We start from the raw sequence: 18,799 nt of genomic DNA on the forward strand, positions 1-18,799 counted from the left end.
CCTCTTTGCTTGTAAGGATTTGAACTCATTTCTGCCTGCCACAGTTCAAAACGACCACGGAGCGCGCCACTGAGAATAGCTGCTGAAATTCCCTTCTCCTTTCTTGCTGGTTCAAGCTGTGGAGGTCAAACTCAGTTTTTCATATCATCAGAACAGAAGGAAAACTAATGTGAATCAACCACTGCCACCTACATTATTTAGAAGGATAAATTGAGACTGTAGCGTAAGTCTATATGTCATGGGGAAAAATGAACTTCACCAGGTTCTGCCATTTAATAAAAGTGATGTACAGAGCCCTCCCTACGGTTGTATTAGCGCTGGAAAGGAGGCTTCAGTTAGACAGAGAAAGCTTGTTTGCAGAAGTCTCTCCACCTACTAACAAAAGGAGCTGCCAGCTTTCCCCAGCCATGGTGCTCTCTGGACACCCACAGCCCAAAGCCTATAGAACACTGCTGCTTAATTCAGGGAGAACGTCGAATTTCTGCATGCTGTCCGTGAAAAACATCTTCAAGCTGACAGCAGCATGACAGGCAGCGGAGCAGGAGGAAGCTTCCCAGCACTGACAAGCTACACAGAATCAGAGAATCTAGGAACGAAAAAGACCTATTAGGTTATCTTGTGCCTCCCTGGGGGCCAGGGCAGGATTGCTCCCTGTTGTAAATGTACTTGTGTTCTGTCCAATCCCATTTTAAATGTGCCAAGTATAGGTCTTTCACCACTCCCTCCAGGAATTTATGCCCCAGCCTGGTTATGCTCTCTGTCAGAAAGATTTTCCTGGAACTCGCCGCGTATTATCCCGTTCTTTTTTTCTGCTCATTACTCTGTGGGCACGCATTTGCAGCAGAGTTAATTCTGCACACTCTCATTAGGCTTGTCTGGCACGAGCAGTTGGCTGCAAAACACACCCAAGTTGCAGTGCCCTCTGCAGCGCAGCACTCCCTCAGGTGCACATCGCTAGGACTTTGTGGGCTTGTTCTGCTGTATAAGCATCTGTTCTATGATTTTTCCTCCCCTTCTCCCCATGAAACAGGGCCAGCTTCAGGTGACAGGCAGTGTCTGCCTCGGAATGAGTTAGCAGGTAACTCCCAGGTAAGATCCCTAGATAATTCTGCAGTGAAGACATACCTTTTGCTGTACCACTTTTAGCCATTCAATACGTGACACTGGTGTTTATACCCTTTACACATATGCCATCTTGGGATCGCCATGCCTCTTAAATGTCAGTTAGTCAAACTACTCCTTATCTCTTTTCCCCAATGCCAGTGTTGGGGAGGGAAGGGAACAACAAAAGAGGATGAAGAAAATGAAGGCAGAGGGGAGCTGCAGGTTATACCTTATTATTGCCTGTCAGTTCTGCAGCCAGAGCGGACACAGACTGGTTATGGGAATCATACTACAAACATGAAACATATGTCAGCAACTGTCTACAAACTGCTCAGAGACTTTGGGGGCAAGTGATTCTAGTTTTACTTGGGTTGGCATGACTGTTCAAACTATAGCATGTCAGAAGCAAGAGAGAACCCAGAAAGCAGAAGGAGGTTAAAGCAAACCCTTCAACTGAACCAGAAAGAGAAAATAATTCATAAAGAGCCTTCAGTATAGCTAACAGCTAGCAAAAAGCAGAAGCATCACAGCACACTGATAGGAAGGACTACAGAGGTTGTTTTCTCAAAGGATGGCCTCCTACAACTAAGCAATGGGCAAAAGAAGGTATAGAGTATCTGAAGGATTCTGATATTTATCAACAAAGTTAAGAAGTTCAGACATAGGTGGGATCAGAAAGCACAAAAACTCCCAGACTGTGAAGTGCTCCAGACCCTAGGAGCTTGGCCATCCCAGAAAAGGGCAGCAGTTTCACCTCTTGGAGAATTCAAGTCTAGGCTGGATGGAACATTAGGACCCACACAAAAGGTAGAACCAAGTCCTGAGCAGCTCCTATCTTTGAAGTTCACACAAGCTGTATCTGAAGACCCTCAAAAGTGTGGTGAATTCTTTGCTTTGACAAGAGCAGAGGCCTGGGAATGCGGAGACCTGATTTCTATTCCTAGCTCTGCCAATGGCTTGTCTTATAATTCGCTGTGTCTCTGCAAACCAGGGGTAAGAAGGCTGATTTACTTTCATATAGCACATTGGGATTTATGTTGTGAAAGTTGCTGAGTAAGGTCTTGATCACACAGGATATTACAGCAGACTTATCTGGACTGAAGTGCTTCTGTGCCAAGTGCCTTCTTCTCGTTTGCATGGCTGAGTCCTGACGTGCAATCGGGTAACGCTCAGCTCTAGCAGACGAGTGAGGACCATTTACTGTGAGGACATGCATACATGTATTGGGAGAAGCAGTGAATAGCTTGTATGAGAGCATCTGTTCGGGCTCTGCAGCAGTATGCACTCATCAAAGCAAAACCTCTTCCTGCCGATCACGACCTGACCGCCGCTGCCAACGGAGCAGCCTGAACTGCAGCAGGGCTTCAGCAGAAGAACGGGCAGCCATGCCTTGCCATTCTGCGATGACATGTTGATCTCGCTCACAGATCAGATCTGTTCCTGATAACGTGTTTCAGCATATCAGAGAGCTGCAAGCTCCTGAGAAAAAACCCTGGCTGTTCTCCAGCACCTGGGAGAAGAGTGACAAGGCAGAACTTTCAGGAGCTGAGGGCAGAAACACATCCTGCTGATTGACAAGCATCCCTTGTAAGTACTCTGTGCTGGTATCTCCATGCCAGTCCCCTTCCTCCTCACCTAGATTTTTCTTTTGCTCTTTAAACTTGGGCACTGACAACAGCCCCGTTAGCAGCTCTCCAAGATACTTATCTATTCAAATATACTTGTGCTCGGGCAAAATCRTTAGTTGCAGTGACAGTGTTTAAAKGAAGCATTTCGAAAGTGCACTGCGCAGACCAGGGCGAAGGCCCTCCCTGGCAGGCACATGGGGAGTGCTTGGTTCTGCTGTGCCCCAGAGGGCTCGTCACTTGCTGCTTTAGGTGACAAATCAAATATAAAAAGCTCTGAGCTACAAACGGATCTCTCTGAAATCCTGCTCCATAGCTCATCAGGAGAAGAGAGCACGAGCACCCACAAAGCATGACATGGGAGCCAAACTGGACATCTCTTGGGGCTCCTCTGCCACCCCTATTCAGCTTGAAGCTCTGTCCCTCGCAGTGGGAGCAGCTCCATTTCCCTAGCAGGGCTATTCATAGCTTCAGCCAAATTTGACATGGAATAAAGTGTTCCTGTAAGTACCCAAGAGTCAGAGGACCCAGCCTGCTGGCACAACACTGATCTAAGGAAAGGACTTGCAATGCAAATGTGAATGAACCCAGCTACCTGACCAGGGCCCTTTCTCTCAGGCAGCTCAAAATAGGTATATTTTCCCCATCCTGCATGTTAGAGCATGTGGCTACCCCGAACCCCCTCCACCTCTCTCTTCCTGCCTACCACATCAACATCCTCCGCAGAAATACCACCTGACTTTTCCTGAAGCAGTATTCTTAGTCACCCCTTCAGCTAGTGCTCAGATATGGATTCCAATCCCCCTTTTGCTAAAAATTCATTCCCAGAAAAAGGAGAATCCTTCTAATAAAATCCGGGGATTTGTGGAGCAGGGGCTAGAGCCAAGGCAGCACCAGACAAGAACCGTGAAGTGTGACCATGGTGGAGAAAGGGACAATGTGAGAGCCAGGTCAACGGGAGGGTTGGAGTTTGACACCTTGGCTGCTGCCCAAGATAACCATCGCCTGTTATGGGACCTGTGACAAATGTAAAGACACCAAAACCACTTAAGAGTCACTAATAATAAAAATAGCATTTCCCATATTCACTAGGTTTTTGCAGTTCGCAATAGCGGCACCTCCCAGCTGTTACAAAGGAACACACCTAGCCTCCACTAGCCATCAGCAGTGCCAATTATGCAAACAAGATAACTACAAATATATTTTCATTGTTAGTGTTCATTATGTTCATTATGCCTGTGAGCCTGGCGATTGGCATACAAGGGGCCTGTTCTGGATGACAGCGCGGCTGAGAAATCACTCTCGTGTGCACCAGACACAGCTGCTGATAGCATCGAACTCCGGCAACTGAGCTGGACTCGGGCAGAGAGGGAGGAGAGGAGACGACACACTCAGGGGCTCTAGGTCTCCTGCGAGACAGCAGTTTGAGGATGCTCTGATCTCTCACCAGCAGGTACTGGAAATCTCAGGGGATTCTGTGTCAGAAGCAAGCTACAGACAGTACTGTCAAACGTGCAGTAATGCCTCTGCATGTGTTTCTAAAGGGACACGAGTTGATCTGAATGCAGACAGTAAAAAACATGGCATTACAAACATTTCTAGGCACTACCCCACTCAACCTTCCCCCCAACACTGTCTGCTCCTGTAACACATCTTGTTTTCAAATTGTTTTCCTTTCTTTTTTGTGACTGAAAAAGCTGAAAAGAAACAGAAAAAATCCTACTATATACAAAGTGCAATCACATGTACAAACACACGCTCAGAAAAAAGACAGCAAAGACATTCTTTTAGCTCCCTCTAATCTCTTTGGATAGCTTTACGCTCCAGCTTGCAGGATAGTGTAGAAGTACCAGAGCTATATTTAAAGCAGTTTGCTCAGTACTGGAAAGGGTTTAGCTGCAGCTATACAGAAGTCAGTGCAGGTGTTTACCTGTCTTCTCAGACAGACAGCTTCTGACACCCAAGTGAGCTGATCTAACGTTAATTCAGACAGACCTCTGCTATGCTGATGTCTGCAGGGAAGTAATACTCTTATGTATAGGAACCTCAGATATTTCCTGTGGTGACAGAAAAGTAACAAGTAAATCTGACTGGAGAGGGATAATGCCCGAGATGATGATATTGCTTTACCTCCTCATGTGCATCTGATATAATGCCTGTCCGATCCAGCACCCACCTGAAACACAACTGTGCTCTGCTGTCTCTTAAAGCCTGGGGGAGGCAAAAGCAGCCAGGTTTCACTAAAAGTTGAGCTAGTTCAATTCCAACGAAATGGAAATGAACATCTTATTTTCTGCTTTGAAAATAAGAATGGAGAGTAACTTGCTCAAACATGGGGCTGCTGGTATGATCTGCTGGTCACCCCAAGCAGCTGGCTATTGCCTAATGTGACGGGTACTCGTCAGCTCCACATCCTTCTGATGAACAAATAGAGACTTCAAGATTAAATTATTATCCTAAATTATTATCCAGGGCAGCCCCTGTGGGGTAAAGAGTTAAGCTAAACCCTGATATCCTGAATTACAGATGGGTTCTTCTCCCATTTCAGAGAAGCCAAAGGTTTCTTGGACCAAATATGTGGGGGAAAGATCAAAAGAGGTGGTTAGTCAGATAAATCTCATCCTGTTTGGTAAGGGCTGCACAGCAGAATTTTACTTAGATTATCCTCTTGCTAATCACACATCATTTCCTGCAAGTGGGTTTTCCGCTGGGCCTGCACAAAGTCCTTGGCTAAGGGCTGAACTTCCCCAAACCCCCATACATCCATCTCCTATCAACACAGTCACAGCGGCAATTAAATCAGAACAAAACCACCCCTCTCCCCGAACTTTATTACCAAAAGGGACCATTAAGAGTCATTAGTTGACCCTTCCTTTCAGACAAACGAACGGTTTCCAAAGCATCCAACTTACCTTCCTGAGGAACAAGAGTGCAGCTGGGTATAGAACATGGCAGAACAGTCACTTCCACATGGACATAACCTCACCATTATACAAGTACTTTCATCTAATCTGTCGTTATCTTTAGAAATGCAATGACCTCCGTTTTAAATAAAAGGCATTAGGCTGACAGAAATCCTCTAGGAGAAGCCAGAGAGCAGCACATGGCTTCTGTTTGCTCTCACAAAAATGTCATCTCTGACATTCAAACAGGACACATATATTTTAAATAATGTCAAGAACATTCTTAAAATACCTCATCAGGACTCAAACGGGGGTGGGGGGAACTTATGTTTTATGAGATGGATGGTTCTTTCCACAGAGATGCGTTTGGTTCCCAAGCAGGATGTATGGAGCATCCACGCGGTTCTGGTGCTGAGTCACTAATGTCATCAGCCACGGAGGGAGGGAGCGCGCGCAGCTGCGCAGGGCGGCCCCGGCAAGGCAGCGCGTGCCGAGCGCAATGCTGGGAGCTCCAAGCGCTTGGCTAGTTAGCATTCAATCTGTCATTTCATTTTAGGATTTGCAATAGAAATAGAAGATGAAGAAATAGTTTAAGGAGCTTGTAACATCACAGCTGTCAATCTCTGCGTGTTCCAAAGGGAGGAATGACAGATATGTAAGCCCATTCATATCAAAATAAAGTTTGCAGTCTTTCTCCCTGACCCAGATTTGCTACAGAGGCAACTTAATGCAAATACACATAAAACGGCAATTCACATTTGCTCTAAAAATCACTTAACGGGAGCTGAAAACATTAACCCCCAGCAACAGAACCAGTTTCAAAGAGTCAGATTATTAACTTCTAGCAGTGATTCAGTGAAAAGGGGGAGGGAAGGGGAGAAGGGGGAAAACTGGACGAATGAGATTGTATCGATTTGTAGGTGGTAGTCATTTTCTATCAGGAAATCCAAGGGTCAGTCAACAGGGGTAACCAGAATCACAAGAGAACTCAGAAGGGCCTTACCCAGTAACACTGATTAACATACTAAAGTTTATCTAAAGGGACAACTTTGAGTGTTTAGGCTAGAAAAACCACACTCCATTTGGAAAGTCATTACTGGTGCATACAGGCTGTGAGAAACTAGCCCGAGACTGTGCACACTGGGCTGTCAAACTGTAGGTGGGTTTAATTAATGAAGGCTTAAAGTAGCCAGATGCATTTCTGATTCATTTACTCAAAACAAATCTTTATGCTACAAAGCAACACCAGCTTTTCCGGCGAAGGAAAGGGGGTCCTTGGGTCTAGAGGCAGCGGTTCTCCACTCTGCCGCTGCATTAGAGAGTTTGTTACTTGAAAGGCAAACATGAAGCACTCAAACAAAGGTGCCGTTTATCCCAGAGCCAGATTTGCTCAAGTTTTCAGGAATTCATCTCCTTCTGATTGGTTTCATGCCTGTCAGCAGCAGGAGAGAAGAGTTTGGCTGTTCTCTTGTGAAAATGTTACCTCCTTAAGCTTATACTAAAGCAATCCATCTAACCCTCCCTGGACACAGAGCCCCCGGGGCCACGACTGCGCGGGAAGCTCAGACGCTTGCAGGAGCTGCAGGAGAAACCAACCCTTCCGCGGCGCAGGTCGGGGACCGTTTTCCAGTTTGCAAACTTTCCATTGAATAACCCCCTTTCAACAGTGCAAAATTGTCATGGATGAGTCTACAAGAAGTCACGCTAAAAATCAACCAAAATAAACACACTGGCGGGAGAGTGCAGATGAGCGACAGCACTGGCAGAGTTAGGGCTGAGAGTAAAAGCTGGAGATGAGAAACACCGGAGAAGGGACAAGGCAGACAGGAGATGGAGTGACGTGACAACTGGAGGCACATTTCAGCATTCTTACCTCTGATCGGTGTACCACCTGGTGAGGTAATTTGAATGCAAATAAGATTAGAGAGAAGCATTAGTACAAAGAGGAAAGGAAGAAAATCATAACTAAAAAGCAGAAAGTTTTTTTTTAAAGCTAGAATTTGTATCAGCGCGACAGGAAAAAATAAAAAGAAACTGATGTGCAATAAAAGTCAGAGTGACACTCTCGGGAGGTTAGTAAAGCTCATCGCTTCCTGGAGGGCAGCACCCAGCTCTGCAGTGGCCACCAATGCCACCGCCCTCACGAACAGGGGCCGAACTAAGCTGCAGAGGTGGTGTTGCTGGCTGCCTTCACCCACTTGCATTCACCCCCATTGCTGTTGCAAGCAATTGAGATGGAGGACACGCTGGGGAGATGGTGCAGGGCCCTTTCATTCCTTACAGGAGGAGGATGGTGCGTGCGGCCTGGGGGCCATGTGACCGTGGGTGTGCGGGGCAGGAGGGGTGGAAAGCGCATGGTTGCGGGCGCTAGGTGCAGTTTTGCTTTGAGGTTAGAATGACCAGTGGGACAAAATCTGCTCACTTAAAGAAGTTAAACTAAAGGGAGAGCATAAAAAATCAGTTTTGAGCCATTCTCCACATTCGCATAAACCTTGCATCAGGTTCCCTCCGGCAAAGGAACTGGTGTCATGCAGAATTAACTTTACATACAGAAAATACTTCCAAACCAAGTAGTTTCTGGTAATGTAACAATGGCATGCTAGCCAGACTTCTGTCATTCCTGCCTAATTTGGATGTTAGCTGGAGAAAGCAGGCCTTACCCTCTTTATAAGGCACTGGAGATAATTTTACATGCCATAATGAAGAGTATCTTATAAGGAGGGCTTCTCTGGGAATGAGATTCAGTTATCCTGTTGCAACAGTCTATACAGGTTCGTTTTGAGAGGTCAACGCGTTTAGCAAGTGGAGAATCCAATGGTCAGTGTCCTGAGGTCAGCGTACAATCAGTAATGATGCACAATTCAAGGGGAGATGCTCCAGCTGGACAAATTGACAGGGAACCCTTCTCAACCCCACTTTTGTCCCCTTGGTCTTATTTTGCACATATGAAGGCTGTTAGTACAAGGGAGAGATTCATGCATATTGAATCTGTAGGCAGTTCATGGTATGTGTTGGTTTTATGCAGATTTGTAGGATCTGAATACCAAGCACTTACCAAAGAAAACTGAGGAGTTTAAACAGACAGAAAAACAGGGTTAAACAGGACACAGTGTGTCAAATCATGTTCAGTGTATTGATTAATAAATACCAGTATGCATACAAGAGTGTCGTGTATCTCAGATTTACAGCTCATTCCATTATCCACAACAATGATCACCCAATGGGAAAGAAAGACAGAAAAGAATTTCTGTAAATACAAAGAAGGCATATTTTAAGCATATTTAACTTGCCTCTTAAAAAGTAATTACAATATTTATACTTATTCTCTCACTTTCCTAACTACCCTTCCTTTAGGCAGAGTCCTTTCTCTGAGGAGCAGCAGCAATTCAAACTACTCATTTTAGAATTTCCTCCGCCAAGATGACATTACCCCATTTTAACTTTATGTCTGGTTATATTTTCTGATGTTTTCTATCCACAGATGACTGAAGCATCAGGAGAGATCCTGCAGTCACTGAAGTTGTGGGTAATCTCTCTCTTGCTATAATAAATCTGCTGCTTATTTATCTATCTTAGTAACTACTGTTACCCTTGACAGAATAGTTATACCCAGAGATACTCGTATGGAATAGCACAGCCATAGAAAACAGGGTTATTTCTCTTTGCCTGTTTGGAAAGTTTGCCAAGCGATAATTTTGTTCTGTTTGGTCTAGGGTCTCGCTCTGCCCCCTTTCACAATTCTCAGAGTTAAGAAAAGCATCACCACAGTGTGTCGCTTCCCACGGGAACAGCACAATGACTTCAAGCACAAGGGGCAGAAAACAGGACTTCCTTCTCTCTCATCTGGCTGAAATGGGCTTTCTTGTTCTGCCCTAGCACTGAAAAGATATGCAGCACATCTTTAAGTCTACTCCCTGCAGAAGCTAAACCCTTTCTCTAATGCGCAATTGTCTACATAGCACTCTAGGAGTAACTGCATACTTCAAACAGATTCCCTAAAATATAAGTGTGACCAGCTCATTTTTTCCTGCATTAAATCCCAATTCTCCTGGCCTCTGAATGTAAGCCAGCCCTTGCGGGAGCAGCACCGAGGCTCGCTGTATTTAGCACAGTGTTTGTTCTGGGTCTCTCTCACCTTTGCAAAGTCAGGACACTCACTCTTCACTCTGAGGAAACCATTACAGAGAGGGCACAAGGCTTTCCTGTGGGACTCCAAACTTATCCTGACAGCAGGAACACAGGTTCCTGTTCTCCCCCCACACCATATGACAACGCACCTCTGGTTGGCATTCTCAGGTGTCCCTGCGAAGGGACTGAATCACAGCACATAAGCCACAAAGTGCCAACATAGGAGAGTCCATCAAGGGGTGGAGGTGCCATTGCTTGAATAGTTACTGAGGCCAACTTGCGTCCTGCAATTGCCAGGCCTCTTTATACAAAGGACACCCCAATAGCAAACTTCAAAACCAACTTCTTGTGCAGTTTGAAGGGTCTGAAACACTCCCAATGGAGGAGAGTTTATTTCACCTCTGTGATGACCAGCACTGAGTAACACCCTAGACAGTCACTTCAGCAGGAAGGGATGCAGATCCTGACATCCTCTCTGTGCACTGGAAGTGAGCAGCCAGGCACCCAAAGCAAGGCAAAGCATAGGGTGATATGCTGGAAAATCCCGCAGGATTGTTTGCATCAGTATTTCCCATTGTGGAGGAGAGGCTCTGTTGGAGAAGGGACTTTGCTTTGCTGATACAAACTCATCTCGGACCTATCAACATAGCACTTTTTTATAGGAATCTAAACCACCAAAAAAGCCCCCAAAGCAACATAAAACAGGGAAACCAAGGCTCTTGCTGGCCACAACAGGGCACTAGGGCAATGCAGCACTGAATCCCAGAGAACTTGGTCAGTGCTTTCATCTACTTCCTAAGACAGTTTTAGGGAAACTATTTTCAGAAGTGAAAGTAGTACATGAAAGACTGCCTATTTGCCACCAATTGCAACTGGGGGGGGGGGGTCTGTGTGCATCCCATTATTGCTCTGTGTTCCTCACACAGCCAGAACCAGATGGACAGGACACGTTCTTCTAGGATATAAAACTTCAGCTGTTCATCTGCTGGCCATGGTATTGCTTCAGCCTCTTGACCAGTCAGTCCCTTCCTGAGAGAGCACCCATCCTTGTGTGGGTTTCCTAATCCCTTTGGATAATACTGCCCTGATCCCCATTCTTTTGGGCTGTTCATACCCACATCTTTCTAGGTGGATGCCCATCTGATGTCTGCACTTGAAGTGGTATCTTGTCAGGAGCTGAGTGACTTCTGCTGGGYAACTGAGTGCTGGCTGTTATCAGTAAAGCAGAATGTGTCAGTCACCTGTTGTGTTGTTGTCCCCCTGAGCCAGGGACTGCCTCTTTTTGCAAATTTGTACTGTTTAAGTTGGGTATTTCTGTTGTTCCCATATGAGAAGTGCTTCTAGCTATCAAGACCAGAATGAAAAATGCTTGCTAGTTACTCTGAGGGCATAAATGTGGCGAGATGATCTGGTAAGCAGCCTCCCACTGCTTCTTTGTTAAGAGGCACCTACACTTTTCTGGAAAGCGACTGAAGTCACCTGCAGAGCCTTCTCTGATGCTTTATTTGCAATTAATTGCCTGAAAGTCACGGTAAGGTCTTGGGCATGGCTCCATAACGCAGTTAATTCATGGTGATTAAAAAAGGATGATACTTGTTACACCAAGTTCTTTAACAGATAGAAGATGAAAAGGCTTCCTTTATTTCTGGCATTTCCTTACATGGCAAGGATATCCGTATGTTAACATTCAGGATATTTCTTTATTCTAATTTGACATTTTGTCCATAAGCTTTCTGAAGAGCAAGGTGGAAGAGTGTTTCTTCAAATATGGAACTCACTGGAAGCATCCAAGAGCTTTGAGAGTATGAATACCACCAGATTTGCTTTGAAGTCTTGGGAGCTCAAGATTCAAGATTCTTTCCGAAGAGCTCTGAAGCATCAGCACAATCTGATCTATATTGGGAAAATTTCCTCCACATCATCATCTAATTTTAAAACATGTTTGGAGGTGTAGCACTGACCCAAGTTCTTGCTGCCGGAACTCTCATATGCATTACCTGCAATACTACAATCTCCAGACAGTTTTAAAATCAGTTCAGCAAAACAGGTTTTAAAATGAGTTAGCATGCTGGGGAGGTTTCCCAGCCCAGAACTGGCCTCAGATTCTGTGTCAATGACTTAGCAGCAATGACTGAAGCTGTGCACCTTGGGTGAAAACAGGGAGATGTCCTGAGCCCCTTGGTTTGCAGAAAAGCATCCTCTCCACAAGAGGTGGGAAGTCCTAGCAAGATGAGCAATGGAGAATTTTGCTACAATCAGCCTGAGTCAGAGACCTTGTCTTGATCTGYGATAATGGAGGTGAAAACCTGTATTTATTTGTGTTTTCATCTTCAGAGCAATCAGCCCAGAAAGTTTAATCAGAAAAATACATAAACACACACATAGGTGTAATTAGCAACTGAGGGACAGGCAGGACATAGGACAGATTTGGAAATCGGAGCTTTTTTGCTGGCAGATACCAATACTCTGGGGTTAAAATGGCTTAAGACAGCACAAACTCTCTAGTACACTGACTGCTGTTTAGAGCCCACTTGGGCACATGATCTGTCTTGGTTAGTTCAAAGACCTGCCTGAAGCCCCCAGAGCACTGCCAGCCCACATAACCATGAGTGTCAGAAGAGAGCACCTTCCCCAGGTATGTGTTTTCTTTACCTCTAGCTATTTATATCACCCTAGAAGGCTGAAGAAATGAAATCATCCCTCAACCCCCCATCTAAGTTGGATTCCAAAGCTGCTTTGACCTTTATTACCTATATTTAGTAAATCTGAATACTAATATATTATGTACCGGGTGAAGGTTGGACACCCTATACACACAGTATTGGGCTGACATTGCATCATAACTATTTTAAGTATATTACATCTGTCTAGTTTTATTGGGTTTTAATTAAATGAAATTAAATGAGCGTATATTTAGATTGAGACAATATAAACTGACATTCATGCAGATATGCCAGGCTGGTGGTAAGATACAATCTTAATGGAGCAGAGACTTTGCAAACTATTACACTCTCCCATATAATGAAGTATCTATTTAAATACGCTTTTTTTGGAGAAACAACTCTGCCCCACCACAGTGTAGTACTAGAGAGTTCAATTAGCACCTTGCAAAATGGATCAGAGACTGCCCAACTTACCGCAGTGCTCACACAGGATGACTGCGGCTGGGTAAGTGGGACCCAGGCACTCCAAGGGGGAGGCCCTACTTTACACCATCTAGAAATACAGAAAAAAGCCACGAAAGCTAGCAGAGGTCGAAGCTCCGGCCCATGAGAAGTGGCAAACTTCTTGTTCCCCACTCTTGCAAGGGTGGGACAGAGCCTTGGTGAATCTTGGCTTGGTATCATACGGTCCTTAAGAATAAAACTTCAAGCATACTTGGAAGTCTCTTGTGTTGAACTGTGGAAACCTCCCTTACTACATTAGAGAGCTAATCAATTTCTTTCGCAAGTCTGTGGATGTGCGCTGTTCATTGATTTCTAAAAAGTTCCCTTGACACCTCCCTTGGTAATTACTGTGTCTTCAGCAAGCAGCCAGCTCTAGAGTTGGAATCCCAGGTGAAATATTCAATTGAGATATTGCTCAAGAATGGCAAATAGGAAACAAAATTTGGACACAGTGACAGAGTTTACTGGCTTGTTTTTAAGCTATCTCACCAAGCCTGTGAAGCAGCCGGCAGAGAGGCAGCCAAGTGCCTGCAAAAAGGGGGTTGGAGAATGCATAGCAAGTGCATCAGGAGCTGCCTTGCTGCTCATTTATGATAATTTCTGATGCTGATTTAGTCAGCTATGAAGTGAAATACATCCATGTGCACTTTCCTGTTGCTGCTTCCTAAAGCTTCTCAGAATAATTAACAAGTGTGATATTTTCTTTCAGCATAAACAGATCAAGATTAAACCATGTTGTGGGGGAGATAAGCTAAAGGTCACTGGGAAATTTCATAAGCTATAAACGCATTAGTATAATTAGYGCTCCGTGGTACATCAAGGTGGGATCAGGAGTGTCAGGCTGGCTTCTATTTCTGACGAGAGTGATGTCTCATCACCCGCTCCCCCAAGTTAAAGGCTGCTTCTTATCAGCCAAGCCTCATCAGACTTGTGCAGAGGGCACCTGCTATGGAGAAACGTATTAAACGTTCACCTTGCTAGGAGGAAGATGGTATTGTCCTGGCAGCAACCCTCAGGACAAATGCCTTTTGAGAGCCCAGAGATGCAGCACAGCCAGGCAAGGCAGTCTGCCTCTTATTTAAGCACAAGACCTCTCTAGACAGAAGCCGTTCCAGCTCTGTTCTCTTCTGCACTTTCGGTAGGATACAGAGGGCTTTTTTTCCCCTACTAAAGCTGCTGTGGAGCGTTGCTCTGCATTGTTAAACAGCCTCTGCAATTCACACCGGGGAGCTGCACTTTTATTCATCAATGAATAAAGCAATGTTTTATTTGCTTTAATTCTCTAACGGGCCCTACAGTCCCAGGAGACTGAACAGTGCAGCAGAAAAACAAGAGTTCCTTGCAAAAATGTGTGCATTCCTAGCCACTGATAGGAATTAACAGCTTGTCTCTCAAAAACTTGTACTTGGTTTATCAAACAACAAAAAAAGAAAGTGTGTCTTCAAAACTGTGCCCTCGTCCCTTTGAAATCCACAGAACTGCTGCTTCTTGGTTTTTATTTTTTTATTCTTGTCCTGTCACACAGAAAAAATTATAAAGATCTCAACAGAAAGCAGTGTTGTCTTGCAGAGTCTACATAAGGAGTGAAGTAGTACATGACCACTGATTGTAAAGCCTCAACCACTGTTTCATTATACCGATTTACCCTGGGTAATTAGAAGCATTTGAGGCCTGTTGAGTTGGTAGCGAAATGTCTGAGCCTACCAAGGATTTGGGGCAAAATCAAGATGGTCTATCGAAGAAGGAATCCAGGTGATGCTTCAAAAGGCATGTCCACGCTAATCCCTCCTTTTAACAAGCCATGATATCCTGCCAGAGTGGATCAGCTCCAAAAACTGTTTTTATATTGTAAAAGAAACAAACTCAAATCAAGTTGACATTTGGGTTTAGAATTGTATTTCAGCATCACAGAGAGAAAAAAATTGTAGCAACTAAAGAGAACAGGGGGAGAAGCAAGGAGGCAGGGAAAGCTTACTTGCTTTGCTACCTTACCCGAGCGGAGCTGCTTTATTCGCCCATTGCTAGTTGCAGTATCGACAGGCAGGAAGTCCTTGAACCAGGAGATTTCAGGATCAGGGTTACCGCTGGCGGCACAGAGCATCGTGGCTGTGCGGGCCTTTTCTACCACCTTGAGCTGCGGGCCCATATCAATGGTGGGGAAGCCAGCTGGGAGGTGGTCTTCTGCAACAGGAAAACAACATATAAGGTTAAAGAGACATGTTCCAGCACAGTGATGGGATACAGTCCTGACAGCAGTGCCGTGGTACAGCATCTGTGCCTCTGCTGGAAAACAGCAGCCGGGCTTCCCTACTGAGAAGGTTTTCAAGCCCTTAAAGCACATTAGACTCTATAATGAGCATTCATTATACCAATAGAAGCTTCCACTAAATTTAACTCTGTTTAAATCAATTGCCTTGGGAAATGTCCATAATTTTCATTGATACGTAAGCTCCAACTATTGTTGTTAATAATTCAGTAAAAGCAGGTATTTGCCTTTTTGCAGGAGGACTGAGTTGAAGATAACAGACAAACACAAAGCCAAGTAGTTTGAGGTGTCTTGAAAAACAACAGCTAAACAATAAAAACCCTTAGAATGGTCCAGAGAGGCCCATTTTCTCTTTTYGACTAGGAACATTTCGTCACACTGGTAGGATACACTGTAAATCTCTTCCTCATGCCCCCAGATCTGATTCAGAATGCTTTTAGAAACTAATGAATGTAAAGCTAATGAGCCACACTCTGCTCAGGCACAGCCTTGCCAGCCTGTGCCGCAGCAAGCTCCTGGTGCGTTTTCTGGGCGGCAGAGAGCAACTGAGGTGTGTGACAAATGGCCAGAGCACTCTCCGGCATGACTTACTGAAATACTGTAAAATGAAGCACCTCCGTAACTGCTGAAATCATTCATAGAGCCGGTTGAAAAATAGTTAATTGGGTTTGCCACTGCAGAGCGTGCTCAGGTAGGCTGGGTTGAATACATTAGGCAGCCTTCACTGATAAGCCAATGCATGCTCCAACATCGTCATTCAATAGCAGCTGCAGAGCAGAGCTCATTTACTCATTCTGTGGCAAGATGTACTGTACTCTGCTAAGCTTGAACTGCAATCAAAAGGACATGCTTTCACAGAAGAAGAGAGTTGGAAGAACACTGAGAAGCTTTTAAGCACCAGAAACTCAATTATTTTCAGTACATTTCTTTCTTTTTTTCCTTGTTTTAAGGGAATTTAAGCAAACCCCTTCTTTGGCAAATCAAGCTCTGCAAGGCTCCCACAGCTCACTGCAATGTTTAAACGAACAAGACCTCAGCATCTTCCGAAGTCCCAGAGGAGTCTGAAGTCCTCACAGTCTGGTTTTGGCTGTTATCACCACATATCTGGATCCCTGCCTCCTCACTCCCAGCAGGAAGGTACTAGCAATAGGCCACATCAGGTGTCTTCTCTACTCCTGCATYGCCAAACCTGCTGCACAATCCTGGCTTTTGGTGACTAATCTTAGATATTCTTTCCTAAGATCTCAGGAGAATTCCCAAGACCCTTCACTTGTTTGCACATCAAGACGCTGCAGCACAAGGCAACATCTGCTGTAAACACAACAATGCCCTGGAATTTTGTTTTTCTGTTGAGATGAGAGCGGCTATGAGGCATCCAAGGTTTTCTACAGGAAAAAAAAAAAGGTTCCTGATGCTTATTAAGAGCACTGGCCATATTTTGTCTCGCAGACGGGCCTCCCTAGAAACCTCTCTTGTCATCAGCAAATATAAAAGGATTTTTTTTTTTTTAAATGAAAGGTATCACTGAAAACTAGTTCTTTTTTAATTTGCTCTCCATTGATTTTCAAAGACAAAAGGTACATAGAGTTTAACTGGAAAGACACCAGAGCCAGCATTCAATAACAAGCAACAGAAGCACTCAATCCTCAGCAACCACAATGCATACTCCTACACGCCTGAAAGGAAACAAAAGGATACACACAGAAGTACAGTCCGGTATAGACTGAACGGCAAAGGAAGATGCATATGAAAAGTGGTGAACAATGACAATGGATCGAGGCCATGTTTGCCTAAAGTGCAGCACCTTGCTATTTCTGATATGGAAGCAGATGTTCAATCCAGGGAGACTGAAACTCTGAAGTGATTTAACCTAATCACTGTGCTTAATATTTACACTCTTTCCTGGTTTGTTCAAGAGTTTACACAGAATGGGCTAAGCTAAGTATTACCTAGTTAGCTTGATCCAAAGTCTGTGTGGAGGCTTAGCACATACCTAAAAGCAAATCTAAATCCACCATTTGTGCAAGAAATCTCTTGCCATCTGCAGTGATCCTTTGTCCACAGAAATGAGAGAGAGGATTAGAAAATTCTTCATGTGTGGCTGATCCACAGGTACACTACTGGCCTGCTGCACTGGAGTTAACTCTTAAATCGAAATTAGCAGTTTGCAAGGAGCCACAGATCAGCAGAAATTATATGATCTAACCATGAGTTCACTGGGTACAACAGAAAAACACTGATTACAAAGACAAGGGAACGTAGATGCCTCTGCCATGCTAGAACTCCTAAATGAAACATTTTCTAGATTCCAAGGAGTCTTACAGCACTGCTCCTGGGCTGCGCACCCCCCGCAAGCCCAGCCTCGCTGCTGAGCGTGGGCAGGAGCATTCGAACACCCTGGCCAGCCGGCCCGCACGCCTGCCCCGGGGTGCAGCCTGACCCTCAGCGCCGCTGGACCCGCACCRAGGACGACACAGGTACAGGCAGGCGTGAGCGGCTCAGGCGGCACACAGTTTTTTCTCTCTTAACCACACACAAGCCCAAAAACTACAGCTGTGCTCCCGGGAGGCTGCGGCCCCGGGTCACACCGCTGCGTGACAACATGCCAAGGGGACTCTGAAAGCCGGTCCCTTCTCTGACAGCCCCTCAGACACCCCAAGGTTGGGGCTTAGCTCCGGGGCCCTTGCTGGCCCGCGACCTGGGGCTCGAATTCAAGGGGAGGCCGAGTGCTTTCTCCAGAGGGACGGAGAGGAGGATGGTCCCAGGGCTTCACGAGCAGGGACCTCCAGCAAGAGAGAGGACCCCTGGGGGCAGAGCGGCTGTCCAGAAACCCCGAGCCAGCTGGGAGCAGAGCCCCGCACCAGTTCRTGGCTGCCCCACCAGCAACCTTCCCTAGAGATAACGGGGCGCCGCTCCAAGCGCGCCTTGGTGCTGCTGCCTTCCCCAGGACACTCAGGGGTGTCTCTGCGCTCAGGCACTACAGGCAACGATAGGAGTTCAGAGTTGCTCTCGCCTTGCCTTCCCCTCTGGCAAAAGTCTAATCTAGGGCTAATTATGAGGTTCAGTCATGCCTCGGCTCCTTTCAGCCCTCACTAACTTGTCTACACACGGAGCTCTTCAGTAATAGCTATCYAGCTATTCATGCCAATACACGGATACTCTTATTCCAGAAAATGAGGTTGTCAGCACATGGTTTTATTCAGGAATAGCTACTACACTTTTAATACAGATTAAAACAGGCTATGAACTTATTTTCAAGGGGAGACTATCTAAAACAGTTCTTTCTGGGTTTCAGATACTTTCAGATAGGGCATACTTCAGGTAGGCATTAGGTCAGAGCAAGCAAAATGTAGGCACTACCCGGTGTTTGTTGGGCATTGCAAGCTCTAATTTTCTCCTTGGRCTACAGATGCAGAAGCCAGAAGGAATGAGAGGAAAGGAGAGACAGAAAAGAGAGAAGCAGGAAGAAAGGGAAAGGAGACAGGGAGAGAGAATAAAACAATTTTTTCAAATACAAACCGAAACTTGGAAAAGCCAAGAACAGGCTGAGGTCTTGCTAGTAGTAACTGTCACCAAGGAGCCAGGAACATCCCTCTGGCATCTAGC

General features: G+C 45.4%; 1 protein-coding gene across 1 annotated transcript in view; it reads right to left on the minus strand.

Annotated features, from left to right (window-relative positions):
* Window positions 1-18,799, minus strand: part of PTPRF (protein tyrosine phosphatase, receptor type F) — a 300,767-nt gene that overhangs the window by 95,191 nt on the left and 186,777 nt on the right. The window contains exons 5-7 of the mRNA XM_026086910.1: window positions 14,920-15,108; window positions 9,721-9,729; window positions 7,506-7,523 (exon numbers count right to left, since the gene is read on the minus strand). Coding sequence (XP_025942695.1) covers window positions 7,506-7,523; window positions 9,721-9,729; window positions 14,920-15,108 — 216 coding nt within the window. The remainder of the gene's footprint in view (window positions 1-7,505; window positions 7,524-9,720; window positions 9,730-14,919; window positions 15,109-18,799) is intronic.

This window comes from Apteryx rowi, unplaced genomic scaffold, assembly GCF_003343035.1.
Source record: "Apteryx rowi isolate R43461 unplaced genomic scaffold, aptRow1 scaffold_7, whole genome shotgun sequence".
Lineage (NCBI taxonomy): Eukaryota > Metazoa > Chordata > Aves > Apterygiformes > Apterygidae > Apteryx > Apteryx rowi.